The sequence below is a fragment of the Pelmatolapia mariae genome, linkage group LG3_W (genome assembly GCF_036321145.2).
Source record: "Pelmatolapia mariae isolate MD_Pm_ZW linkage group LG3_W, Pm_UMD_F_2, whole genome shotgun sequence".
Classification (NCBI taxonomy): domain Eukaryota; kingdom Metazoa; phylum Chordata; class Actinopteri; order Cichliformes; family Cichlidae; genus Pelmatolapia; species Pelmatolapia mariae.
In genome coordinates, this window is record NC_086229.1 from 85620408 (window position 1) to 85648312 (window position 27905).

The 27905-nt window shown below is 41.1% G+C and overlaps 1 protein-coding gene across 1 annotated transcript in view; it reads right to left on the reverse strand.

The window, feature by feature from the left end:
• ppp2r5b (protein phosphatase 2, regulatory subunit B', beta) overlaps positions 1–27905 on the reverse strand; it is a 52337-nt gene that overhangs the window by 5177 nt on the left and 19255 nt on the right. The window contains exons 2-12 of the mRNA XM_063470160.1: positions 19969–20165; positions 16285–16386; positions 15682–15774; positions 15147–15277; positions 13202–13261; positions 9806–9914; positions 4281–4334; positions 3046–3096; positions 2792–2911; positions 2369–2496; positions 1214–1315 (exon numbers count right to left, since the gene is read on the reverse strand). Coding sequence (XP_063326230.1) covers positions 1214–1315; positions 2369–2496; positions 2792–2911; positions 3046–3096; positions 4281–4334; positions 9806–9914; positions 13202–13261; positions 15147–15277; positions 15682–15774; positions 16285–16386; positions 19969–20165 — 1147 coding nt within the window. The remainder of the gene's footprint in view (positions 1–1213; positions 1316–2368; positions 2497–2791; positions 2912–3045; positions 3097–4280; positions 4335–9805; positions 9915–13201; positions 13262–15146; positions 15278–15681; positions 15775–16284; positions 16387–19968; positions 20166–27905) is intronic.

Here is a 27905-nt window from a genome sequence, read left to right on the forward strand (position 1 = left end):
AGTTTTTCCTTCCCACTGTCGCCAAAGTGCCTGCTCAAAGGGGGTCATATGATTGCTGGGTTTCTCTCTGTATGTATTATTGTAGGGTCTGCCTTACAATATAAAGCATCTTGAGGCGACTGTTGTTGTGATTTGGCGCTATATAAATAAAACTGAATTGAATTGATTGACCTCTACTTTTAATATACGGCGTGACCTCTGTGCAGAAAAAAACAATATTAAAACTTTAACGTACAGGTCTGTTATTCAGGTATTCAGTCTTATATGTTGGCTAGGAGGAATTTTAAGGTCAAGAAATTAAAGTAAAGCGTCTTTTTTATTATTCTCTGACTAGTCTTTGTCTTAGTACACTTTCACAGATTCACTTCACATTTACAGACGTTCTGACATTTTGCTAGTAAAGTTAATGTTGGCAAATAGCTGACCACAAACTGTGCTGCTACCATCACCATGCTTTATAGATGGAATAAGATTCTGATGCTAGGGTACAGTGTTATTAGTTCCCTGAACACAACACACAGTCACAAGCATTGTTCATACAGCCTACTGGTTTATCCAAATGGGCTTTACATGTAGCAAAATGCAGGCTAGCATTTTCTCTGATCAATAGCTAAAGAGATAGATACTTTTAGTTGTTAAAAAGTTACCTCTGTTAACTCTTTTTTTTGTCTTAGGTTTCAAGAAATCTTCTTTGTTTGTTCCACATTTGTGTTGTGAAGATTAGCCTTTGATAGCTTGTTTGAGTCCTTTTCCTTTAACTATAATTTATATCAGACTGCCATCCCTGACTCTAATTTCAGCTTCTATTAAAATGCTAATTCTTACAGATATGTAATTCTAGATCTAGTTCGTGAATAACAGAGTCCAAAATTTCTATCCTAAGCGAAACTTAGATAAATTCATCTAGTCTTTACTTCATCACTTAACAAATAAAATGTGTCTTTTCATTAAGAGATGATCAAACTGCTGAACTATCCCTGTAGATTTTATTTTCCTCTGGTATCTACTATCTTGAGGTTGAGGCTGGAATTATGATGTGATCTGTGTCCAAAAGATGACCTAAGCGATACATACTTACGACGTGAAATACAATGTGACGGATAATGGAACAAACACCGCCTAAAAATGACTTAGTTCTTAGTTTCTTCCTCTTGTTGTCACCGTCGTATCCAGTGACACAAAGACACGCACAAAAGCAGTGAGTCACACTCACTTCTGTTTCTCCACTTTGTAGGAGGCAGTGAGGTCATCAAAGAGTTTGCTGTTCATCTCCATGAAGGTCTTCAGCACGTTGTAAATCAGAGACACGATGGTCCTGGAGAAACACAGATGGGTTATTGATCTGGCTCATCAAATGCTCCAATAATGGTGAGAATATGAAAAAAGTCATTTGGTGTGTACCTAAAAATTTAAATGAATAGTGAAAAGTAACAGGAGCTTGTATAGTAGTATGGCAGTATAGTATTAGGGTCTGAATACTGTGTGTGTTAAAGACAAGAATAAAAGGACTTCTGTTATGTCTAACTTAACAATTATTTTCATTATTCAACTACTTGTAGCCTAAAATATGACAAAAAATCTTCCCAAATGAACTCGCCACTAACAGTCTAAACTCATAGACTGAATATAAAAGATGGACACCAGCCCCTGCCTACTTTAAGCTGTAAAGCTTTGGCCTGAGTATTTTACATGTTGCCATCTTGGGGGGTTTGTAACCGAATATTACAAATGAGAAGCAGATCTCAGTGAGAAACGGAGGGTTATGCACGCTCGTGGTGTATCATCGTGTGAGCCACACGGCTGCAGACTCCTTTTTGACTCTAATGGGACCATAATTTGAAAGTGAACATCAGGCTGTATTCAGAAGGACTTGAAGCTAACGACTAAGCCTGTGAACCCATCAGGACCCTTTTGTAACCAAAAGACACCCCCCCCCCTTCCACTGGCTTCAATCTTCAGGCCTGTAAGCTACTTCCATCTTTGATACAGTCTGTGTCTGAAAGCATTGTTCAATTGGTCAAAACATGGGACGGAGAAAATCTGGAATGAGGTATTGTTTTTCAGGAACTTGACACATGCTCAGTCATCCAGGTAAGTAAATCTGGATGTAGCGTTTTTTTAGTGGGAGAAACATGACAGTGATAATGTAGAGATCTCAAGAATTCACAAAAACATCATCAATTATGATACACTTGGCGTTAAAGGTTTAATCACATGAGCTGCTTTTTTCCTCAGTGGTGCTCCCCGATGACCCTTTTCACCCTCTGACTGGACAAGTTGTGATATTTGCTTGTAACAGAGGTTAAGCTCCACGAGGAAAAGCTACAAACAAAAAGTTATGATGGGAGTGGTTATGCGTGCCACTGACTGGTTCCAGTGCTCCTTGGAGACTCTGTAGAGGGTAGCGAACACCAGTGGAAGGATGACTTGACAGTTTTCCTCAATCAGACTGAGGATGTATTCATTGTTCCAGAAGTAAAGAGCCCGCTCCGCTACCTAAAACACACACACACACACACACACACACACACACACACACACACACACACACACACACACACACACACAAAGAAGAGTTGATTTTCTTTCTTTCTTTTCTTTCATCAGAGTTGTGCAACATTCTTTTTATTAAACTGATTCGTCTGAGAAGTAACTGATTTTCCAGCCTAATACCTGGAGGTAATCAGATTACTATAATCACATTTGTTTTAATCCTGTCTACACCCAAAGCAGTTTTAATCTGTGAGTGACTTCTGTGGTTATTGTTTCCACTTCTGCGTTATTTTAGCACCTGGAAGTGAGGACTGGAGATGCAGGCTGCTATCTGCTTGAAGAGCGGCTCCTGAATCCGCATGAACTGAGATGGCTCTATCACATCCAGGATCTCCTCGATCTCCCCCAGGAACATCACCTAAGTGCGTGCACATTTTTTAAAATGCAGATACAGAGAGATAGGGAAGGACAGGTTAAATCGACACAGTTGCAGCGATGCAACAGTTGAGGAGAAAGAAACATCAACAGCTTTTTTGTCGTCATCGGTCTCACCTCTTTCTGCGTGCAGGTTTTAGGCCAGTACTTGAGCAGCCCTCTGATGATCTGCAGAGCAAATATGAGCACACGTTAAGAGAAATAAACACTGAAGCCATTAGCTCAGCAGGGTAGCTGGCTGACATCCATCTCTACCATCTCCAATGAGTCATTTCCATGCTCTGGCTTTTGCATTAAGATAAATGTCTTTAAGTTTTCACTGACTCTCAACTGGCTGCATGGGTAACATTAACTATGCTGCTTAAAACTCCTACTTGCTATCTGTCTAAAGTCTGGGAACATGGGGTTATTTTCGTTATTATTAAAAAGGCAAAAAAAGAGAAAGATTTTTAAAAACAATAAACTGGTTTCTTCGGGGGGTAAAACTAAAAAGGCATGCAGCTAAATGTTCAGAATCATTTTGAATTTCCTGTAAAGTGTAAACAGAAGTATATCTAAACCAAAATAATGAAGTTGTGGGCCCCAAAATCAAATCAGAAAAAGATCAAATGACTTAGTTTCAGGAAATTCACAACATATGGCTGCCCCTCGCTGAGCCTGCCTCTACCGATGATTCCTTCCTCTTAAAAGGGAGCTTTTCCTTCCCACTGTCACCAAGTGTTTGCTCATAGGGGCTCATCTGATTGTTAGGCTTTTCTCTGTATTATTCAACCCAGTATCAGCAAAACGTGTAACCGTGTGCACATTTTGCCTCTCCAAAATGTGAAATAGACATGCACCCATGTTGCAGTACCAGCAGGGGGAGATAATATCTTTAAAGCCAAGAAATCAAAAAACATATGGAGTATATTCCAGGGTTCTTAATAATCAGAAATGATTAAGTTAATATGTGTTTACAACACAACTTCTGCGTGTGTATTCCCTTCACGTTTTGGAGAGGAAAAGCGTGAAATGGGCACACTTTGCGGTGATATCAGGTTGTATTTTTGCCAGGTCTTTACTTTACAATCAAGAACGTTTTGAGGCGACTTTGTTTTGGCGCTTTATGAATGAAATTCAATTCAATTCATCCAATTACTTTTTGTGAGTTTATCTCTACAGCTGTGTTTCCTCACTTCACAAATAGTCAGATGACCCACTGTTCACCTTAAAGTATTGATTCATACAGCTTTGAAGCTTCTATGATTATTCACATGCATTATTTTCTCCCATATTTTCAGTTCTTAGGAAAAAACAGAAAATCTTTATAAAACGTGTTGGAATAAGTACAGCGAATGAAGAAGCAGTCTTACATATTCAGTGACTGTGGCATCTTTCTCCATAAACTGCACCACACAGTAGGCCAGCTGTAACGACAGAGAACACAGGGTTAAGCACACACAAACTGTCACACTCACACCTACGCACTCTCTCTCTCTCTGGAGCTGTCAACGAGACAATGGGGAATTTAGCACTTATCCCTCAGGATTACACACTGCTAAAGATCGGAAAGACAAGTTTTCCAAATGTGCGCGAGTGCGCGTACGTGTGAGTGTGTGTCTGCAACTACATAGCTTTTGTCTCCTCGTATATTAGCGGCAATCATTTCTTATTATTCTGAGATTGTGTGTGCATTTGTGTGTTTGCATATGTGTGTTCTGCGGTTGCCCCCTCCGCCCAGGCCGGTTGCCGTGGCGAGTGGGCACCGTGGCGACGGAGACTGTGTGTGCGTGTGTTTACTTCGGAAGGAGTGATGTCACACACACAAAGTCCCTTAAGGGCAATGTGAGATAGAGGTTAGACCTCTTGTCTCTCCCCCTCCGTCTGTCCTTTGACTGGTTCCCAGTATTACACTAGTGGTTCATTTTATCTTCATAAGTTAGATCCAAAGTGACTCAATTAAAGGTTTTTTGGTTTATACTGTCATATATCGATGATGTTTTTAGATCTTTTTGTAGGACAGTTCTTTCCTTTGTTGTTCCTTCCTTTGCCACCTCGTTGAACTGCAGCATCATTGTCTGCCTCACTGTCTGAGCTTTCATCTCTTACAGATTTTTCTGTCTAATCTCCCTTTTTCTCCATACTGGCTATCTTTCTTGTTCATCTTCTTCTCTCCCTTCATCCAAGACTTTCCTATTCCTTCACCCGTGGCACAACATGGTTACAAAAATACAGTGTAAGAGGGAGCGGCGGCTAAAAAAGGGAGTGTTGAAAGCTGGAATGTAAAGAAAGCAGGAGAAAAGAAGAGGATTAAAATAAAGTGGGCAAACTATTTAAAGCATTAGTGAGGCATTTGAGAAACTTGGGGTAAATATGACATTGGATTCTGCTGTCAAGTCAAGGTTTGCGGTTGCATGAGGTCATTGTTAGGCAGGGATTATGTAGTAGACTTCTGTGGACCTTTGTAAAGATTTTACTGATATTGATTTGTCAGGGTGACGGGTCAAATTAAGCTCTATTTTTGGAGCTGAAGTCATTCTGGCAAGCTCTACTTGATATTCTGTCAGGAAATGCAAGGCAAGCCCTGCTTGCCCAAAATAACCTAGCAAAAGACATTAATTAAAACCCAAGTGAGTGCTATCTCTGTCCTTGCATCTCAAACAATCTGTTCTATAAGCTTCTTCATTGCCTGTTTGCACCATCTTTTAAATTACTGCCATCTTCTGGCCACAGTTGGCTAGTGTCTCTAAAGCAGCTCTGCTTGCCCCTGATTCCACTGAAATCTGTCTATTTCATGCGCATGCCTGTGTCCAGTTAGCAATGACTGGAACATGTCAAGCTAAGAGGCCTAAAACTTTTTCTGGTTGCACATGTGAGAATTAACTTATAGCATATCATTTTATTGCTCTTTAAATACAGTATTGGGATACAAATATTACAGCTAAATATAGCCTATGACCAAATCATCTTTGTAGTGTCTCTATACTGTTTCCACACTTTGGAATTAAAGAACATAAAAATACTGAAATCAGAGGAATGAGACCATCCAAGAAGGACTGCTTGGTTCATAAAAATAAAATTATTACTTTCATAATAATGATAGACTTCAGTCACTTCAGTACACCTCACACTTCAGTACCCACAGTAACTGCTCAAAGCCTAACTATATGCTTAGGAAATGAAAATATGTGTGTTTTTAAAATCTGAGCGGCAAACAGTAGTCCATGGACCTGCAACCGAGAATAACAGCCATAAATCGCTCAGGAAAACCAACACACTTTTTAATTACACTGGTGACACAGTTAATGACTGGCAATGGGTAAGGGGTTAGGAGAGCAGAGAACTCCATTTGTGTTCATGAATAATTTTGCCAATGCACAAGTAAATAATAAAAAAGCCCCCGTACTGCATCCCTTGGTTCCCCATTTTATAATCAGATGCCGATCATAAACACTTGCCACCCTGGAAGTTACTGTTGCTGTATATGAGTTTATATCTACTCCTGAAACACAATCCATTGTTGTTTTAAGAAGCTTGCAGCAGCCAAAAAAGTGAAAAATTGTTTAGCAATGTTGTGTTTAATTTATGTTGAAGCAAATATATCTGCATTTAATGAAACATGTTTGTGTGAGACAATGTGGACATGTTACTGATGTTACTTGTGTTATTTTCATCGGACAGCCAAAGACGTGTAGCTCAGTTTAATCTGTGATTTTAAACTGGCCGTAGGTGTGAATGTGAGGTTGTGGTTATCTGTCTGTCTGTGCTAGCCACACGATGGGCTGGTGACCTCCAGAGTGTAACCTGCTTCCACTCCCTATGATAGTTTCGAGAGACTCCAGCCCAGCCCCCTGTAACCCTAAGTGAGAGAAGCTGTTAGGAAAATGGATGGCTGAATAGATGATTAGGTTTACTGAACCCACACTGGGGCCACATACTCTAAGTCAGTGATATCAATACATTCAAATGTATTTCAGTGCTCATCTTCTAAGATGTTTAAACAGTTTGCTGTGATATCATATTTTGATATTGGCATCCAGAACTAGGTCAGTCCTGAACAGCCACACCTACTGAGTACAAAACTGCCATCCACAAGACCATGCTTCTCCCGTGACCCTGTCAAACCGAGTGCGTGTGAGCGTGTGAATAATTTATGTGTGTGAACCACAGGGAGAGGAGAGATGGGGAGAAATGTAGGGCACAGTGATGCTGAGACCCAGAATACACACAGACACACATTTTGTGGGGAACAAACTGTATCTTCTGCATAAGCAAACAAAGTATGGCACAAATAAAATGCACAGGCGTGCACAAACACAATAGACTGGCAGCCATCTGTGTCACCAAGTATTATAATAACCCAGACACACATACTCGTACACAAACACCAAAAAAAAAAAAAAAAAATCAAAGGCACTCACACACGAACGTAACTCAGATGTGAGTGCGTCTCTCAGCGGCACTATCTGTGACTCAACCCTGCCTCCTAGTGGTAGATTTGACACATTGCTAAAATGTTTAACTACCAGTATTACCAGGAACAATTTTAGACACATTAAGCTCACTTACTTCTTCTTGGGTTCATACATATATTCAAGCCAGATGTTTGTTTAGATGTTTTTAAGTGCAGGAGACCAATCAGACAATTACAAAGAGATTTTGGTCATGGTGACAGCTAGAGTTTAGGACAGCTGATTAAAGTGTCTGTCAAGAATAAAAGCAACAAGCTTGCTTCTACCTGGAGATCTTTTTTATAGATTTGGTTTACAAAGACATGAATATAAAACTGTGCAAAAGTCTTGAGCTACCCTTCATTTTTTACATGTTATTTTATTCAAACCAGTTGAAACACAACTAGAAAGAAATGCAGTATATCAGGCAAAAACAGAGTTTGTGCAATTCTAAAAAGCTTAAAAGTTAATATTTGGTATGACCACCTTGATTCTTAAACACTTACGTGTGAGGTAAGCTTTCTTTTAATAATTTCTTTAAGTAGTCTTCAGGAATAATTCTCCAGTCTTCTTGAAGGGGACTGAAAGATCTGTTCTGTTCTCTGTCAAGATGATCCCACCTCTATGTTGAGGTCTGGGCTCTGGGGAGGCCAATCCACGACTGATGGTGCTTCACTAGTCATAACATCAGTCGTCTCCGTCCTTTTCTCTCCCCACACGTCACTGCCATTCTTGTTCATAGCCTGGTCGATTACTGCAACTCTCTTCTTTTTGGTCTTAGTCAAAAATCTCTCCATAAGCTTCAACGTGCCCAGAACTCTGCTGCCCGTATCATCACCAGGACCCCTTCTATGCACCACATCACCCGTGTGCTGCAGCAGCTTCATTGGCTTCCGGTTAAATACTGCATCAATTTCAAGATACTTTTGTATACATTCAAGGCTATCCATCATCTCTCGCCTTCATACCTCTCTGATCTGGTTCAGATCACCATTCCTGCTCGGTGTCTCTCTTTCCGTCCCTTCCCCTCAGCTAGCCACCATGGGGCGCAGGGCTTTCTGTTGCTCTGCCCCCCGACTTTGGAACTCGCTTCCTCCTGAGATAAGAAACATCACTTCCTTTTCTCTTTTTAAGGCCAGACTCAAAACTCACCTGTTCACAAAAGCCTATTCTAGCCTTTCCATCCTGCTATTTTAATTTATTTTATTTATTTGCTCTATGTTTTATCCTTATAAATTTGTAAATTGTTATGTTTGTTGTTGTTGTTGCTTGTCTCTATTCTGCTGTGTACAGTGTCCATGAGTGTTTTGAAAGGTGCTTTATTAAATAAAATGTATTATTACTGTGTTTTTTCTATCCAAGTAGGTTTTTTCACTGCATGGGGAGTTTGTTTGAGATCACTGTCAGGCTGAATAATGAAGTCTTTTTCAATCACACACTTTCCAGATGATATTGCTTGGTGCCTCTAAATCTGACAGAACTTTTCTATGTTCATAATTTGATCAGTTTTGACAAGTTTTCCAATACTCCTGACTTAAATGCAGCCCCAAACCACGACAGAGCCTCCATCATGTTTTACAGATAGCTATATCTCTCAGGTCCTGTGTGAGGTCTTTGCTTTTTTGCTAATTTTATCTTAAGACATGAATTTTATACACTGCTCATCTACTATAAATAGTTTTCAGGCCTGCCACTTCTTCTTTTCCCCACGACTTATCTACTTCCTCAATTTTATTAAGGACAGGCCAAGATATACTCTTCGGGAATCACCTTGATGGTGCAAAAATACTATTTTTTTCATGTCAAACTGGGTTATCTGTGTGAGCTTCCATAGATTCAGCTCAAGAAATGGGAGCAAATTATGTGTTTTACGAAGGGCTGCTGGTACCAGAATCAGAATCAGAGTACCACATCTGGTCACATTTGCTCCAAGACAGTAAGAACAATAACTAACTAAACTAAATTAATTAATACAATATATTAAGAAGTTACAAAATATAACAAAATAGCTCTACTAAATACAAATAGCTCTAATTATAAATATTCCAGTATATTATAGTAACAAAGTACCTAAAGAATCCCCTAAAATGGACTGAAACTGAGTGAAGGCAGGTATTTTTGCTTGAAAATGTAACAAATACAAGCAAAGTACACCAGCGCTGGCTTCCAAAGCCACATGAGGACACAGGAAAGTACGGCTGCAAGGAACATCAGTCATTCAAACACATACTGCATCTCTCCTCTTCATTCGGATGTATTTAGGGCATCAAACAACATCAAAAAATGTGACTGCATTCGTGGTGTTGCATCAACATAAATGGGTGTCAAAAACTGTTTCCCATGCTACACAAAATCAAAAGTAGCTGACGGCAGGGCTAAGCTTTGTTAAAGAGTCTAACCTTAAAGCACAAATATAAATTGGTAGTGAGGGTAGGATAGTCACCGACCTGCGCGTGGAAGATGGAAAGGGACTTTGCCGTGTGTAGCGGGATGAGGACCCGAACCAGGAACTGCTTATGTTCAGACTTCAGCGGCAGGGCGAAGCCGTTTATGATGCTGGAACAGAGGAGATGAGAAGACAGTTAAAAGTGACCGTCGTTCCTCGGGGGCATGTGGGGGGCATTTTTTAATGACAAAAAGCACGTGTACGCCTTTTACTTAAGTCATCCTGTTTAAAAATCAGCACCACAACCCTCCAACTTTAAGGCCACCTGTCCAAAAACATCCCGGTCACCTGTTACCAAATGCGATCTTCTAACGAACACGTTTCAACCAATGAATGGTGCGAATGGTGATATTTATTTACACCACAACATCATGTGTTGCTTCAAAAAAGAAAAAGAAAAACCCTCCTCTGACTCACACATGTGTACGCCTGTGCATTCATCTGTGCTCTCAGACTCTATTTTCGTACTGTGTCCGTTTCCGAATGACTGGACAAGCGCGTGGTCTGCTCTGTTCACAGCTGCACCGGCTGCCCACAGAGAGAAAAGTATGAGCAGCAGAAGAGTGGGAACTAAACTTGGAAAGCGCGACGCTCATTTAGCTGTAAAACGGGCCGCCTGTCAGTTCTTTTCACGGGCGATTCATGTGTTTGTCTGCATCAGTCCGTCCGTCTGTCTTCATTTCTAATAGCGCTGTTGTCAGTTTAACAGAGGAGTCCTTCAGTAATATCTCCCTCCTGCTGTTCCTCTAATCTGTCTCTCTGCTTCCTCTCTCACCCTCTTTCTGAACGCCTCCCCGTCTCCTCTATCTGTGCACCGCATCCTCTCTCACCCATCTCTCTCCTGCACTCTCCATGTGTGGGAGGAGCTATAAATACCTCTGTTACCACCAACATGAATACAAACCTCTCTCTCCTCTCCTGCTCCCTCCCCTCCCTCCTTCCTCCACTTCTGACTCACTGTTCACTCACTCGTCCCCTCTCCGGCTCCATCTATCCCTCCATTCCTCCTCCTTTTTCCCTCACCTTGGACTCGTCCTCTCCCTCGCCTTCCTTCCTCTTTCTCCAGAGTAACCTCCTCAAGCCGCCACTTGTTTCCGAGATCGCCTCACTATTGTTAAAGGCTGAAAAGTTACTGTTGGTCTCTTATGGCAGGAAAAAACACTCTCAGTCTGGATACATCCTTCTTTTTAACTCCTTTCTAAGTATAACATCAGACAAGGAAAGACAAACACACAGGGCAGAGCCTAGACTCCATTAGCCAAAAGTCCCCTGAGAGGAATTAATATTTATTATTTCTGATACTGATTTGTTTGCGTTCTTATTGCTTATTCCTTCTTTGGTTTATTGTCTTAGTCTTTCCACTTCTAAGTTATCATTAGCACATCTGTTTATCTGCTCTGGCTACAAACTTAAAACAGGGATGCAGCTTCACAGCGAGACTTCACTACCCAACATCAAGAAGCTAATGTGCATCTTTTACTCCCTGTCTGTGACTTTAAACTTGTGCCTTTGTGGGTTTCTCTGCCTTAGACTTACTAGAGTGCCCTTGTTAGCATAACAAGACCATTAGGCTACCGCTATATAGCCTGCTAAAAAGCTAGGTTGTTATGTAGCTTTAGATTATAAGACAGCATCAGCTGACATCAGCAGCATTGCAGCTCACAGGTTACTTCACCACAGTTTGGGTAAAGACTCATTATGCGATGGATGTTTGCAAGGATGCCGTTCTTTTGCACTGCAGACAGATGGGCGCCTCGCCATCACATTAGCTCATCTGTACTTTAGCTGGATGAGCTAAAAACATTAAGCTAACTTAATTCGGACTTTTCTCTGGAGTCTGTTCTGTTTTAAAATGGCTTTCATGGCTACAGAAGAGGATTAAGGTCAGAATTCCCCCAAATAATTTTTTTGCAGTGGCCCTAATCCTCATCAGTGCAAAATTGATATAATGCTAAATACTCATCTAAGCTACTAAGCATCTAAGCTAATCTACTGGAAGCAGTACATCTACTTAAATCCAGAACTATTTTCTGTCTCCTGCAGATGATAAATTTAGTTGTTTCTGAGTGAAAGCAATATGAGCAATATGACTGGAAATTTTTTATTTGCTGCTAGCCAACAATACTAACAGTAGCTCTTTCTTTGGTGCTAATTCTAAAATTACAACCCCTTCAGCTAATTAACAACAGAGCAATAAATAGATGTATACAAATAAATAAAACAGCTATAACTAATATCTGCAAATATGCAAACATGTGGATAAAATATTATTACTATTATTATTGCTATTATTATTATTATTATTATTGTACACTGAACAGTCTTACAGGAGCTGGTATAAAGGACCTCCAGAGGTACTCAGTCTTGCACCTTGGTGCAATCAGTCTTTGACAGGAGGTGCTACTGTGCTATTACTCTATAACTACCAGCGCATGGAGTTGGTGTTGATCATAACTGATTCAAGAGCATTCTTCTCATGGCCACCTGCTGGACTGTCTCAAGATCAGAACCGACCACTGAGCCGGCTTTCTCGATAAGTTTGTCTACTCTGACCCTGTCACAGGGGAAAGGTGTCCGCACCAGCAGACCACAGCAAAAACAGAGCACTGGCCACCCCTGTATGACACTTTGTCCCTTTGGCAGATGTCGCTTGACCTTAGCTTCCTTAGGAAATAAAGTCTATTGCTAAATATTATTGCTTAGAATATCAAATGTAACCATAACGGGCCCACAGGTGTTGATAAAGAGGCTTTTTTTCCCCATCTTGGACAGAGCCAGGCTATCGCTTTCTCTTTAACCTAGTCTGATATGCTAGGCTAACCACCAGCTCAGCAGCTACCATGAAGACACGGTGTTGATAGTAGTTTTTTATATCTCACAATGACAGCATGCACATTTCACGGATTCGTCCATTCTTGCTCCTGGTTGTTTACATGTGAGGATCAACATAAGAAACGCGTGTTTGTTTATCAGTTTGCCTTTCTTCTTTGCTGCCTCTTCATTTCTGGCTCCCTCATATTTTCCCTCACAAAAGAAGGCAAGAAATTAAACAAACCTGTGAGTCATATTTCGTTTATATCTTTAACCCCCACCTCCTCCTGCTTCTCTCCTTCCTGCACCATCGCCCACCTCACCCCTTTACTCATTGCCCTCCCTTCCTTACCCTCATTTCCCTTGCCGTCACCCTGGGTTGTCTTTACTTGATAAGAAAGAAGGAAAAATAAAAATGCATATTGTTTTATGTGCCGTGCAGATGCAGCAGCGGCTGTGCTTTGTAACCAGTTTTTGGTGCCGGCTGTCTCATAAACAGAAACAGCTGGCAAGTATAGAGTATATGTGTGTGTGTGTGCAGCACAGCAGCAATGTATAGTTCAAACGTGTGCTTTTGCAGACAAACCTGCCGAGGATTTCCAACAGTTCCGCAACTCCATTGAAGTGCTCAGTTTCATATATGAACCTGAAGGTCAGAGACAGGACACACACAGGCAAAAGCACTATTAAATCAAGCTACAACTGATAGTTAAACAACACTAAAAACAGGAATTAGATAAACATTAAATGAACAGTTTTATCTTCCTGTAAAATGACATGTGCGTGCATGAAAGTTGCTAGTATTCACAAACTTCCTATCAAACCATGTCTGAAGCACACCTCTGTGACATTCACAGTCCCAGTGAAGTTTATACACATTTTAGCTGAAACTACATTCAGCAAAAGGAAAAAATGAAAAGCAAGAAGCGCCTTCACTGAGGCAGCTCACTCTCTGGGCAGTATCACTATTTAAAAGAAAAGTATTGCATTTTGTTTTCTTTGTTCGCTTTTAACATAGTTTTTAACGTACTTTAAAAAGTTTGTAGTGTAGCAAAAGGAACAGCAAAGTGCAGGCTTTTCTTATTTGCCCTGTTAAACCTATTTTAATATATTCAATTCAATTTTATTTTATTTTATTTATATCGCGCAAAATCACAACAGCAGTCACCTCAAAGCACTTTATATTGTAAGGTAAAGACCCTACAATGATACAGAAAAAACCCTAGACAACCCAGTATGAGCAAGCACTTGGTGACAGTGGGAATGACAAACTCCCACAGGAAGAAGCCTTTGGCACAACCAGCCATCTGCCACGACCGGTTAGATTTGAGGGACACAAGACAAAAGACATGAAAATACTTCAAATAATTTTGAATATAATAATGTTTTTGTTATAGTTACATTTTATAATTAAAGATTATTATATTTATACTGTCTTAAAAAACCATCTTGGGGAATCTTGAAAGAAAGGCTCATATAACAGTATCATTCAGTATCAAATGTTACCAACACAAACAAAGGCAGTAGAATTTAAAACATAGTTTTAATGGTAAAAGACATTCTATGAAAGTTTGACCTTGAAGTAATGTACTGTTTAGAATGACCACATATCATTTCCTGTATACCTATATGAGTACAGTACAAACAATGGTAATAAGAAACATATTTTTAAATAGCTCTGTGGAGCGTTATTATCGCTTTGACTTTCAGATCAATCGATCGACCTTGAAGGAGAGTTCAGAGAGGTCATGTGTGACGTGATGTTTTAAATGTTTACACAGTACTTTCTATGTGTCGACAATCAACATCACACTTGTAAGAATCACAGTTTCCAAGTTTTACATCTTTTTGTCAATTTTGAACCAATATAATCTTCTATAATCATTTCACGACTGATTGATCAATCAGTGATTTAGGACACATGTAGGATGAACATTCAGTGAGCTGAACACATTCATGTTGTGTTTGTAGGAGAAAGAATACAACTGATTAAAGATTAAAGCTAGATTTTAACTTTTTGCTACAACACTAGTTACATTAACGGTCCTGTTTTTCACTCTTAATAATCTCCTTTATAAACTAAAAGTTCTAGTACAACAAAAATGCTAAGCAGACACTACAATTGAGGAACTGCTGCAGGATCCAAAAGATCTTTTCGTTTCTTTCTGAATTAACACTGCATTCAAACCCCTGTAAGGGCTTGGCAAAGTAGAGCTAAACCAATAAACCAATTTTGTTCTTGCAGAAGAGCAATAGCTCCTTTGGAGCTCAGGCTATAACCTCAATTAGAGATACAAAGAGAGCCAGCATTTAACAAGTATTCTCACAAGGTGCACGCTGGTTTAAAGTACTAACTCTGAGGTCATTTTGTGGCTGTAGCATAATTATCATTTATGCAGGATAGATGGGCAAAACGTGGTTTCTGAGCCTGCTCCCCTTCCTGCTCATCGTCTTTGACTGTCATGTGATGTTTAATTATTCGTTTTTAAATCATGAGCATGGGTTGGGTGGAGGTTTGGTGTAGCTTGTACCTGAGGAAGATGTTGTTGATCTGTTTGCGGATGTAGGCTCGGAGGCCCAGCAGTTTTCCATAGACGCGGTGCAGGATGGTCTTTAGGTACTCCCGCTCCCTCGGGTCCTCGCTGTCAAACAACTCCAGGAGCTACACACACACACACACGCGCACACACACACGCGCGCGCACACACACACACACACACACACATTTGCTATGAATGAAAGTCTGCACCTGTGAGTACTGCACTCTATTTTTGACCTCCTCACTCTTACAATTAGTCTCTCAAACTTCAGCTTCTGGAGAAAAATCAAACATTTGTACCAAATGCAGCAGGATGAATATTACAATAACAGTTAACAACACATTAAACATAAAAAAAGTCCATTTTTAATACATGCACTGAGAGGTCATAGTTGATGACATTTGAGAAGTACAGCTGCATGTTTAAGAGAAGTGCTTCATTTATTTATACCTTCACTTTTATCAAGCAGGAGTATCTCAAAACTTTGAATTTGCATCTTTCCAGGAGACGAAGAGGAAATGATTACCTGCAAGACAAACTTCTGGTCCACGTAGCGTTTGGCCATGGAGGGCTGGAAGTCCGGGCTCTCCAGGAAACGCAGAAAGAACTCATACACCAGCTGAAAGAGGAACAAACACCACAACATTACACAACATTTGGCGTGTCTGTGTTTTTATCTTCAGTGGATAGTGTGGCATCCAAAATGTCAAACTATTCTTTCAAAGACACACACGCCACACAAGCATTTTGACTCATCTCTTCCTGAAGATGCTGTAAAGTGACTGTACATCATGTCTAAATGTCATCTGGGTAAAGATCGAGTCTATGCAGGATTTGTGGGGTTTTTTGCAGGATTTGCATTTGTAATTGATGCTGGCTAAACTCATAATGTGTTGGCATAAAACTTGAGCCAACATTTAAATGATCTACATGATCCCCCCTCAGGTAAACACTCAACACAGCATTAAAAGCAATTTAACCCCACTGTGAGAGAATTAACAGTGCTAAAGGCATATTTTGCCTGAACTGTGCTTTTTCTTCCATTACACCTTCATGTTAACTTAGATGAAGTCTTGTAAATCTCCAGCAACACGTGACTTTGCATGTCACACGGATGTATGGTGTGTACCTGCAGGTGTGGCCAGGAGGCTTCCAGTGTCGGCTCATCTTCCTCGGGGTCAAACTCTGGATTCTCGCTGGGTGGGAGAGTCCTGAAGATATTTACAGAGATCTGGAAAAAAAAATCATAAACGCAGGCAAGGAGAAGGAGGTAGTGTGAAGTAGAGAGACAGGAAGTAGAAAAGATGAAAATGCAAAGGGAGGAGGAAGAGGAAAAAGAGATTAGTGAAGAATAAATAACATTCTCGCCAATTGTGGATATAATGTGCAATAATTCAGAGATGAAAGCAGGCGATGAATAGTTTTTAATACTCTATCCCATAATGGACGTGGCAGCCTTGTTACCTTCAGTAATCACCTGCAGTTTGAGGACGTTTGTGTCACTTTAACTCGCGGAAAAGTCGCCGCAACAATGAAACAATTCTCCTTCCGATGGAACGTTTCCAGGAGTAAAGCTGTTGTGTTTGGTGGGTGTCTGCGATAATCTTTTATATCAAACGACATCTACTTAGCAAGCGTGAAGACGTTTTGGGATGAGGGAAAAACGTCTTTCTGTGGTTTATGTTATCAGTTTCCAAGCAACTTCCACTACTGCTGGTCACACTTGATGGCGTGCACAGGATGAATAGCTGAAGGTTTAACTCACCCTGTCGTTACTTGCTCATTTTAAAGCTCTGTGTGAATCTTGGATAGGCCCAAATCATCTAACCTGTTCATTTTTCCATCTCACTATCTTTAAGATTGTTTATCTGCTGCAACTTTTCCTACTGTGCATCTCCAGAACTTTGACTATCAAAGAGTTCCAGAACATCAAAGTATCTTAAATTTGCACATTTCATTTTAAGCTTGATTAAATTACTATTTAAACAGCATAAACACTTTTTATTTGAGTGAGCACACACAGTCACAATCATTCGGTGCACTGCTGGTTCGACAGCTGTCCAGATGTTGATCATCAACAGAGGGAAACCCATAGATGATGATCGGTAACAGGACTGTTGCTCAGAGTGCTGTATCGAAGAATATTCATGGAAAGTTGACTTATAGAGAAGGACAGTGTGATAGAAAAAGGTCTGCAAGCAACAACGGTGACCTCAGCTTTGAGAGGATTGTCAAGAAAACTCTACAGAAGAACTTGAGAGATTCATGAGGAGAGGACTGACGCATAAAGAGTGAGCACGCATAGATGTCTTCAGGAAAGCAGAACCAGAGACATCATCAGAAGCGTCTTGTGTGGACTAAAGAGAAAAAGAACTGGACTGCTGCATTACACACTGTATTTTAGTTGGAAATCAGCATCCTAGAGTCTGGAGGAAGAGTGGAGAGGCTCAGAATCCAAGGTGTTAGAAGTCCAGTGTGAAGTTTCCACAGTCTGTGATGATTTAGGCTGTCGTGTCATCTGCTGATATTGGTGATGGTGGCGTTTTTGTTTTTTACAAGTCCAAAGTCAACACAGCATCTACCAGGAGGTTCCAGAGCACTTCATGCTTCCTTCTGCTGACCACAGTACTTAACTACTACTAATGGTTTACCGCGTCTGTTATTACTGAGCTTGATTGGCGAGCCCACTCCTTAACCCCACAGAGAACCTATGGGGTATTGTCAAGAGGACCAAAAATGCAGATGAGCTAAAGGTCACTATCAAAGCAGCAGTAACACCTCATCAGTGCTGATCTGCTCCATGCCACAGCACAATGACGCAGTTATTTATAGGAAAAGAGAAACAAAAAAGTCACGAGTGCATAAATGAACCGACTTTCTTTCTTGGCAATCGCATTATTTCCATGATGCATACATGTTGACATCACTGTGAGGACGTTAGCATGACTTTAACCTTTAACTCAATACCAGTGGGTAATAACAGAGCATCAAAGAGATTCTAGCTCGACTTAAGACTCTTAGGTTTGCAAAGCGTAGCAAACGTAGCCTCGCTTTTTTTTCTTGGCATGTTTCTCCTACGCTGCTTTAATTCCATAATGCTGCACTTGGCTTTAAGAGTTTGATTTCTAAGCTTTTTTTAAGTTCATTCACTTTCCTTCCACCCCATCCTCTGTCCTATCAGCATTTTCGCATCCTCTGGGTATAGCACCTCTATCTACTGCTGGCTTTCTTTTCCTGTTTCAGACCCTCCTTTCTCTCCTCCTCCCTTTATCCTCTGGGATCTCCGGAGTCCACACTTTCACTCCACTCTTTCTTCCTTTCTTTTCCATCCCTATCTCTCACACTCTCTCTCACACCATCTGTGCAGCCGATTGCTCTTTAGCACCTTTGTAAGCATTCTACTCTTCTCTCCTATCCTCTCTTTTTATTTATCTATCTATCCTTGCTCATCACCTTTGTTTATCTCCCATGGTAACTCCACCGGAGATCCTCCATTGGATACCACACTGACTAGCTTCTCTTTATTTCCCCCACAGCTTGGGATGGGCATCCAGGTGTTTGACAGGGACTGACTCACAGGTGAAAATGTCTTTCCGGCCTTCTAGATCTCTTCTCCCTTCAGGTATCAGGCTATCGATTCATTCGTCCACCCACCACTGTTTGTCACTGTCCATTCCCAAAATATTCCTGGTTTGGTTTTTGGATAGTGAATATTGGAGAATATTGCCTTGCACCTGAGGTCTCTTTTTCAACCCTTCCATTACTGTTTTAGTGCTTTTTAAAGTGCACTAATTTTCCACCTCTCTATTCTTAAACTGTACTACTGTAACTTTGTATTAATCACATTGTTTTCTTTATCATCGCCTGTGCCTCAGTCCAGCCCCTCAGTTCATACTTCGTCCGAAACAGGCTGTTTTAGGTCCTTTCTCCCAGCTTTCTTCTGATTGACTGCCCCTCAGAAGCACAAGATTTTCACAGATGTTTGGAGCTTTTATTTTTTGTGGGCATAGCCACAGCGCCAGAGCATCTAAAACCTGAGCTTCAAGCTCACAGGGATTTGTATACATGCTATCCTCATGCTTAACATGAACATTTACCACTGGAACCAGGATTTCTGCCAGTGTGTTGCAAGTCTAAGAGAGCTACCAGTATTTTTTTTGGCAAAAGAAAGAACCTTTACATTAGATAATGTATCCTCCAAGCCCACATTTACTGTTAAGTATTTTCACACATAAACGCCAGCTAGAATAAACAAGGGGATTAAATAACTAGCAGAATAACAGTTATACTAGTTACGCTGCTACCCAACCACTTGTCTCCACTAATGATGTTTCAAGAGCTAAATCATTCACTGCTGTATGTAAATGATGTTATATATATTTTATGCTGATATCTGTACACATCTGTTGTTATGCTGGAAATGGGAAATAAATAAATTCCCTGGTGTCTTTGTGTTCCTACATCTCTTCATTGTGCAGAGCTGCATATACACAGTGCTGATTTCTGTCTGCGTCACTGCACAATTAACCAGTAAGCAAAAGGGGCGTGCCACATTAATGCTGTTCAATATTTAACTGTACTCGGAGTGCTTTAAATTAAGTACTATGTACGAGGTGATGTCTTAACGTCACCCTTGTTTTAAGGGATTTTTATAAGATCAAAGAGAAACAGTAACCATGTTTCACAACGAATAAAAATTAGAGGAACATTTGTGCATCCTTTCAGTTATCTATGAGCTATGATCTTTATCTTTGGGCTGGAATTGTTTGCACTGGTGCATCATTTTAACCCCTAACCTCCCCTCCTACTGTACCATCTTTATAGCCTCCGGGTAGAGAGGCTCTATGAGGACTCCTCTGCTCGTGGCCACGCTCTCCACCAGCTCGTTGAGCGCCGCACGTTTGATCTCCTTCCCTTTCAGGTCAGCCACGCAGTCCAGGAAATCAAACAGCACGCAGCACTGCTGCAGCTTCTTACAGAACAGGTCGTGCAGCTCTGCCACCGGGGCGTCTGGACAATTGAGAGGTAGGAAGAAAGAGAGAAAGAGAAACGTCAGACACGGAGGTTAAACGAAAAAATGCTCCCCTGTGTGTAGAGCGTAACGCAGGAAGCTGGGGTTTACGTTTGTTTGGCGCGGATCTTCTCTCTAAAAGCTATTGAGGGATAGAGAATATTACTCTACAAACACATCTGTACACACCCACGCATACACACACGACTGTCCACACACACACCTTCCTCCAGAGGGCTGTGTTGTATCTCACTCCTATTACCTGTCAGATTCATTCCTTAGACCAGTTTGTCACGATGAAACTACCTGCTGCTGGTCGTCACGTCGAAATCTCATGCCTCCAAAAACTCCACTTTTCACAGACACAGAGAAAGCGCCTGATGCATTTGGATTACTGAAGCCCTAACTCATACAATGAGTTTTAAATTGATTCCACAGGCCTGGGGAGGAGGGGTGCAGAGGTGCGAAACTCAATGCAGCCTGTAAAGCTTTATGCAAAAGAAAAAAAAATTAAATCCACACAGAAAATAGAGAGCTGCAGGGTTTGACAGCAGCCCAATGGGAATGCTTGGTTTCTTTTTATGAGTAACCAGATGATTGATGACTCAATAGCTAAAAATAGCAGCAAAAAATCCACATCTAAGTGAGATGTACGAGAGGCTTGCACTGAAAGATAATAAACAAATCCATACGAGGAAGATTATGTTTAAAAAAACCAGTGCAAAATACTAAAACGACTCCTCTGTGCTAACATGCTAACAGCAACAATGTAAAAATGCTTTTGGAAAATGCTTTTGGACTATGGGTTCAATTCCTGTCATTTCTTGTTTTATGATGTAATCCCTGACTGTCATGCAATATTTGTAGTTTTTTCTCCGTGTTCTTAGTTGATTGTTCTGACCTCCTGCATGTCTAAGACCTTATCCTCAATTAAAGACTTAGATATTAAAACTTTTTACTCCAGAGTTTGCATCCAATTTTCCTCTGAATTGCTACAAAATTAGCATGTTGCTTTCACTAATTATCAACAAGGACATATATTATACTTCATGATGGTGAACACCATCCTGCCTATAAGCTTACTGTTTCTTTATTTATGAATAAAAGAAGCAGTAAAAGAAAACTCAGCATGGCCACCGTGATCAAAACAGTTTGTGTTTTGAACCAGGAACTCTTCTTTTGACTAAATTATATTACAGTAAATTTAGTTTTGTCACAACAATATTTCTTTCAAGGCAATTTATATTGTAAGGTAGAGGCCTTACAGTAAAACTGAGAAAAGCCCAACAATCAGATGACTGTCTGTGAGCAAGCATTTGGCAACAGTGGGAAGCAAAAACTCCCATTCAACAGGAAGAACCTCCACCAGAACCCGCCTCAGGGAGGGGCAGCAACATTTTGAAAAAATCCAACTGAACCAGCAGCTAAAATTTTAAAGTCTAAGGAGCTTGGAAGAAAAAGCGTCTGGACTTCTTTAAGTTGCTTGAAGACGTTTCACCTCTCATCCTAGAAGCTTCTTCAGCTCAAAGGTCAAATGGTGGAGAGTCCCAGATCATCCCGGGCCTTCTGGCCTCAGGAAATCACATGATAGGGTGGGGCTAGGTTTCAAAATGAGTTCACCCGAAACCTTGGCTGATTGTGACCCACACCCGTTCTCACACCTTGGCTCTTTTGGGGGGGGACACTCTCATAGGGCTTAAATCTGGGACTCCCCACCATTTGACCTTAGAACTGAAGAAGCTTCTCAGATGAGAGGTGAAACGTCTTCAAGCAACTTAAAGAAGTCCAGATGCTTTTCTTTCCAAGCTCCTCAGACTACGATGACAGAACCTTCACAGACCTAAAACTTTAAAAATAACTAAGTACAGATACACTGGTCAGCTGACGAGAGACCAGAATCGGATGATTTTCAGCATGCTCAGAGAAAAGTAAGCAATGCATCTGTAAATTTGTGTAAAATTACCATACTTAAAAACATATGGCATTTAATTGCATTTAACTGAACTGGTGTATACTGGTTACTCCGTATCCTTTCAGCCTGATATGTCCCATTAATCTCCCTCTGTCAGAGGAAAAAAATACAGCTTACCAGTGGCTGGGAAACAGTCTAGACTAACTGTGTTCGAAGGTTCGCACACTCACACACACAGCGGGAGTGGATTAATTTTAACCCTTCTTAACCCCCAGGTGGGAAGCACAGGAGGGATATGGGAGTGCTGACTAGAGCTCTTCCAAGCCCCAGACCCCTCACCTATTGTGGGCACACCACAGCCATCTGCTGCCTTTGGCACAGAGCTTCACAAGGATAGACGAGGACTGCCCTTCGCTTGAGGTGTGAGAACATGCTCTGTCGAGTCCATTTTATTTCATCGTTTATGCCCTTCTGTGTTTTCCATACGGTAATACCTCAGTCACGAGATCAGTGACCCAGGTTATCCGAATTAGCACTTTGGGGTTAGGATCAAGGTTACGTTTTAGAGCCTGGTCCAGGTCTTGTTTCTCCTCCATTCCCTGAGTAATCATTCCAGCAAGCTCTTCAATCTGATGTTTCTACAACCTTCTTGCCTTCCATAAACACTAATGGCTGCGGTTGGGGCTGGCATCCACTGAGCTGCACTGAGTGGTCAATTTGTTCTTGAATTGGAGCCATTTCTCTGTGACTGGACAAACGTGTGAAAGCCAAGTTCGCACAATCTTCTGACTATTTGTGACGGGAAAAAAAGCGAGTATGAAAAGTCCATGGGTGAACTACTTCTTCTGACAACTCGGAGAACAAATACGAGTCTAAAAGTACAAACATTTTCATGTCATTGACGTGAAGACGTGTCCCACCGCTCCACTTTTCCTCGCCCCTTCCTAATCTACCACCCCCTGTCCTTCCCATCTTTCCAATAGTCTCTTCTGATTCCTCAAAGCTCCACACCCCTGTTTTTTCTCCGTCCTCTCCCAACCTCTCCTCCCTTTCTGCTCTTCCTCTGTAGGCTGACTGTGAAGGTGAAATCTAATCCGTTTTTAATGGAGAGTAATTGTATGAAGATGTACCGTGCGGGACTGAGAGGAGGAAGGGAAAAAAACGAACACGGCAAGGTGAAAAGAAAAGGAAACGAAAAACTGTGTTTGTGCGCTCGTGCAGACAGGCAGCGAGGACGGGAGGTGAGAAAAAGAGAGGAAGGATGAAGGAAATAAAGGGACTCGTGGGTCGTGTGAGAGTGTGAGAGCAAGTGTGGGAGAGAGCAAACCAAAGAGCCGAGAAGAGAGGGGAAGTGTAGGGAGATGACAGCCACATACGGAGCGGCTGATGTCACCCCGTCATGCTGCTTACAGGTTGACGGTGGTTAGATTTAGAAAAAGAATTAACAAGGATACAAATTGAATACACAATGAGACGGCAGACGGATCAAACTGAGGCGATAATGAGCGCGTTTCAGTTTTTTGCAGGTCACTGCAGACTCGCTTATTCAAAGCAGCTTTAATATCGTGTCAGTGAAGCCATTAGAATATCAACTAAGGATCTTAATCACACTGAGTCACTTGTGACTGAGCTATTTTCATGTTTTCTGACAATCCAAATTGGGGTTTTAGTCGTTACCTAAATAACAGCTGAGCCGTGCTCTGACTGTAACACCGCTGCCATTAAAAGCAAGCGGTTACATTTTATTTTTTCGATTTAGTGCGTCTGTATTAGCTCAGGACATCCATCATCGACGTGGCACACACAGACACACACACACCAGGGTTACATCACCAGCACACAAATATAAAAGCACATAAAACACCCTTTCCCTTAAAAATATTCCCAGTTACACTCATGTATTAGAGCCAGTACTCAAAAACTGCTTTCCTAATACTTTTTTTTGCTGCTGGTCTTCGTACGGCTGCAAAGAGAACTATTTTTTTCAGACATGAGAAGAATAATTGATCAGTTTTGTCTTTTGAACTTCTTTCGTTTTCCTTTTAAACCTCCTCTTATATGTAACGTTCTCAGCTTTAAGCTTTTTGTTTTGGTTTAACCTCATTTCCAGCGATAGGCTGGTATTTTGAGGGGAAACGGATGTAAATCCTGCTGAACACTGCCTGCCCATGACCAAAGAGTGAACAAAGTAGGCCACTTTGCAAATAAAGACCCAGACGTTTGTCTCGGGAGAAGTTGGAGGCCAAAACAGAGCCAAAAGGAGAGTGAATATTTGTGTTGCATTTGTCAGGTGCACAAAAACATGTCCCCAGGGTCATAAATGCAAATGTAAACGCTAATGTAATCAGGCCACTGCTAGCAAACCCACATTAACTTTAGAAAGTAAGCTGCTTCCAAATGGCAAATTAATATATTACTGTACAACATCTTATTGATTTTTATTATTTAATCCATGAATTAAACTTTTAGAGTTCAGGCCGCAATATGCTGTCAGGACAGATTCGACGCACCGTAGCATCGTAATTTTAACAAGATTAAAAGTGTGTTGAAGATGTTGATGCCGAGCATGTTAACATTTCAAAGGACACAGTATATTGTTCACATCTACCCTAAAGACAGGGACTGTCACCCTGAAAAAAAAAACATTTCCACCAAGATAGAAATGTTTCATCATAGGATGAAGATGTTCACTCTGTGTAGCTGTGTGCGGGTGGTTGTTTAGCTCAGTAGCTGGACGCACAAGCAACCACATAGCCAAAAACAGCAGCTCGGGTTCAATCCTGTCCTAAGTGTCTCTGCTGTCTTTCTTTCTGTGTCAACATGTTTTTTAACAAAGCTGAAAAGAATAACTGTGTATTCATTTGCAGTAACCGCTCCTCTTAAGGAGAAAAGCGGGACCAAAACACACCAGCCAATTGTGATCACTTTCAGAGGGTCAGCGGTTCAGGTTTTCCCTTTAATGTGTCACCCTTATCTTCACTACTGTTGATGCACAATAAAAATACTTTCATATTAATTTTTAAAAATGCTGAAGGTGCAAAAGGAGTTGAAGGTATGAAAAAAGCAATTTAGTTAGAAAGTTGTAACAATAGCTGAACTAAAGTGATCAAGAGTTTATGTTCGGTTTAGGGAAGAAAATTTAATTAATAAAGAAGCAGTGAGCAGTTTATGGGATAAAAGCTCACATATAACTACAGCCTTAAAAAAAGCCATGTGAATGAAAATTAGGATCATTTTACATTTTACTGATACACAGAAGTTCATTTGCACATAAACTGAACGTCTTAAATAGCTGCCTCAAACAACTGGGCCACTATACCAAAATACAACCATTTATACAAAAGAAAGACACAATTACAAAATACAGAGATCTTTATGTGCCGAGGGGATCGCTGTTTTCTCCTCAAATGCATTTTTATCCAAATCAGAGCAGCATCATTGTGGGTTTTTCCATTGGGAAATCAAAGAAAATTTACTGTCGTCCACTCATACCTGTGTGTATTATTTATTAAAGCCTAAAGGGTTAGAGTAACTAAACTGTTCTTTCTGCAGGTCAAAATACTGTTTTTATATTACAAAAAACTGATTTATAAATTCATATGGGACAGTTTCATTTCATGTCTAAAACATTCAGGTTCACACAGTGGAGCTGATGCTATGATTTTTTCTTGTTGCTACAAAAACACCTAAATAGGCTTGTGTCAAGTGCTGCTGTCATGCATCGTGTCACGTAGAGGTAAATGCTAAATTCCTGACACAATTCAGCATCATTACAAAGCTTCTCTCACTGTGCAATGCGGGAGGCAACATGTCATAAAAATATAGTTTCATTAGTTATTATTAATCTCAGCCTCTCTTCCACACTGTGTTTTTGTCCTGTCTTCCTCCCCTCACACCCCCAACTGGTCGTGGCAGATGGCTGCCCCACCCTGAGCCAGGTGCTGCCGGAGGTTTCTTCCTGTTAAAAGGGAGTTTATCCTTCCCACTGCCACCAAGCGCTTGCTCAAAGGGGATTGTCTATCCCCTTTGTCTTCTTTATATATATGTAAAGGCAACTCTTGTTGTGATTTGGAATTGAAGTTTAACTAAAGAGAAAAAAAAGGAATCTCCTCAAAGGTGCTTGATCCGGAGTCAACACTGCATTTGTTGGCCTCTAGTTTTATCATCATTGTGGATACATATGTTAACAGTTGTAAATTTGTTTTGTGCATCAGCAGCAGGGTGGTGATTGTGTATCAGATGTTTACAATGAACGAACGCATGACTTGAAACGATCTGGTCATGAAGACCACAGGCACGGATGATGTTTTAGCGAAGCTGAGCCATTGTCTTTTGAAAAGGGTTTGTTGACCGTAAGAGAAATCTCCAGCATCTGCTTTCCACACAGAGAGGAGAAAGGCTTGGTGGCTGATTAAGAAAAGACGATGGACCACGAAGAAGGAACAGACAGAATGTGACGTAGAGTAAAAATGTGAGAGGAGGGTAGGGCTGATTTGGTAACGGGAGCATTAAAATGTAAGACCGAGCAGCGCCGAGCACGCCGCAACACCATCAAAACACAAACACTCACATACCCCCAGCTGCATGCGACTAAATATAGTCCTGCTGGAGAGCGACACAGAAAAGAAGGAAGAAGAATCTGGGGAGGAAACAGGAGAGAGGAGAGGGGAGCGGTACAGGGTTAAAAGATGACATCATCCCCTTCCTCCTCATCCTTCTGCTTCTGTCTCGCTCATCTATCCATCGATAGGTTCCTCCCTTCATTTGCCTCCTCTGGTCCCTCTCTTCACTCCTTCATTTCCCTTCTCTCCCCATCTCTCTGATGTTTTGTTTTTTTTAAATAAGCAAGTACAGCTCTGCTCTTTAAATAAGAGTCATTCTGTTTGGGGCTGAGTGTGTGACACAGAGAGACGGCAAGAGAGGAGGACAGCTTCTGTTTTAGCTACCATGCAAGCCGCCTCTGCAGCCCTGTCATTAAGCGCACACACTCAATGCACAGATAAAGTGACGCAGAGAGGAAGATAGGATGGGGAGGGAAGGGAAGAGGGGGGGCAGAAAGAGGTAGAGGGAGATAAAGCAGAGAATGGCACAGTTATAAATAGTAGAAGGAAGCTACAGCAGCTATCAGAGCTGAGACACCATGCAGTGAGTAAAAGTCCGGGCGGTATAAATATCACCTTAAGGGGTTTAGGTGACGCGCTTTAAGTCCATCTCTAAATAATCTAATCCTCCTGAAACACACGATCTGTCCACATCGTGGCAAACTGTCAGGGAAACATGTGCAACATGTATCTTGCTCATATAAACAGCATGATTAGGAAGATTAATGAGAAGCGAGGGTTGCGATGTACGATTAGACGTCCCCCGTTTTACACGTTTTCAAGAAGACTGAAGTGTAAACAACAATTTATCTCCCAGGGAAGCTCAGGACCAGTGATCCTGCTGCTTTAAATTAGAGCAGGAAATACTTGGAAGTTGTCATTTGGTGACGGTACTGAGAATTGGTAATGAGACCAGCTGGGTATTAGCATATAAGATGTAAATAGTGTTGTATGTACAGACTGTTAGAGGCAATTGAGCCTATACTGGCAAACAGAAATGGTAAAAAAAAAGTGGTGTTTGGGGTTTTTTTTGCTCTTATTATATTCCTCCAAGTCAGCTCAGATATCAGAACCGCTTTTCATGAAATTTGGTGGCATGCCCCTCCGGTGGTACTCCTTGGGCTCTCGCACTCTGGGGCCTCTGGATGTCTGGAGCCTGGATCTCCTCCATGCCTGCTTCATGCCCTGGGGGACGGGGCTATGGCCCTCTACACCCTCTAGCAGAC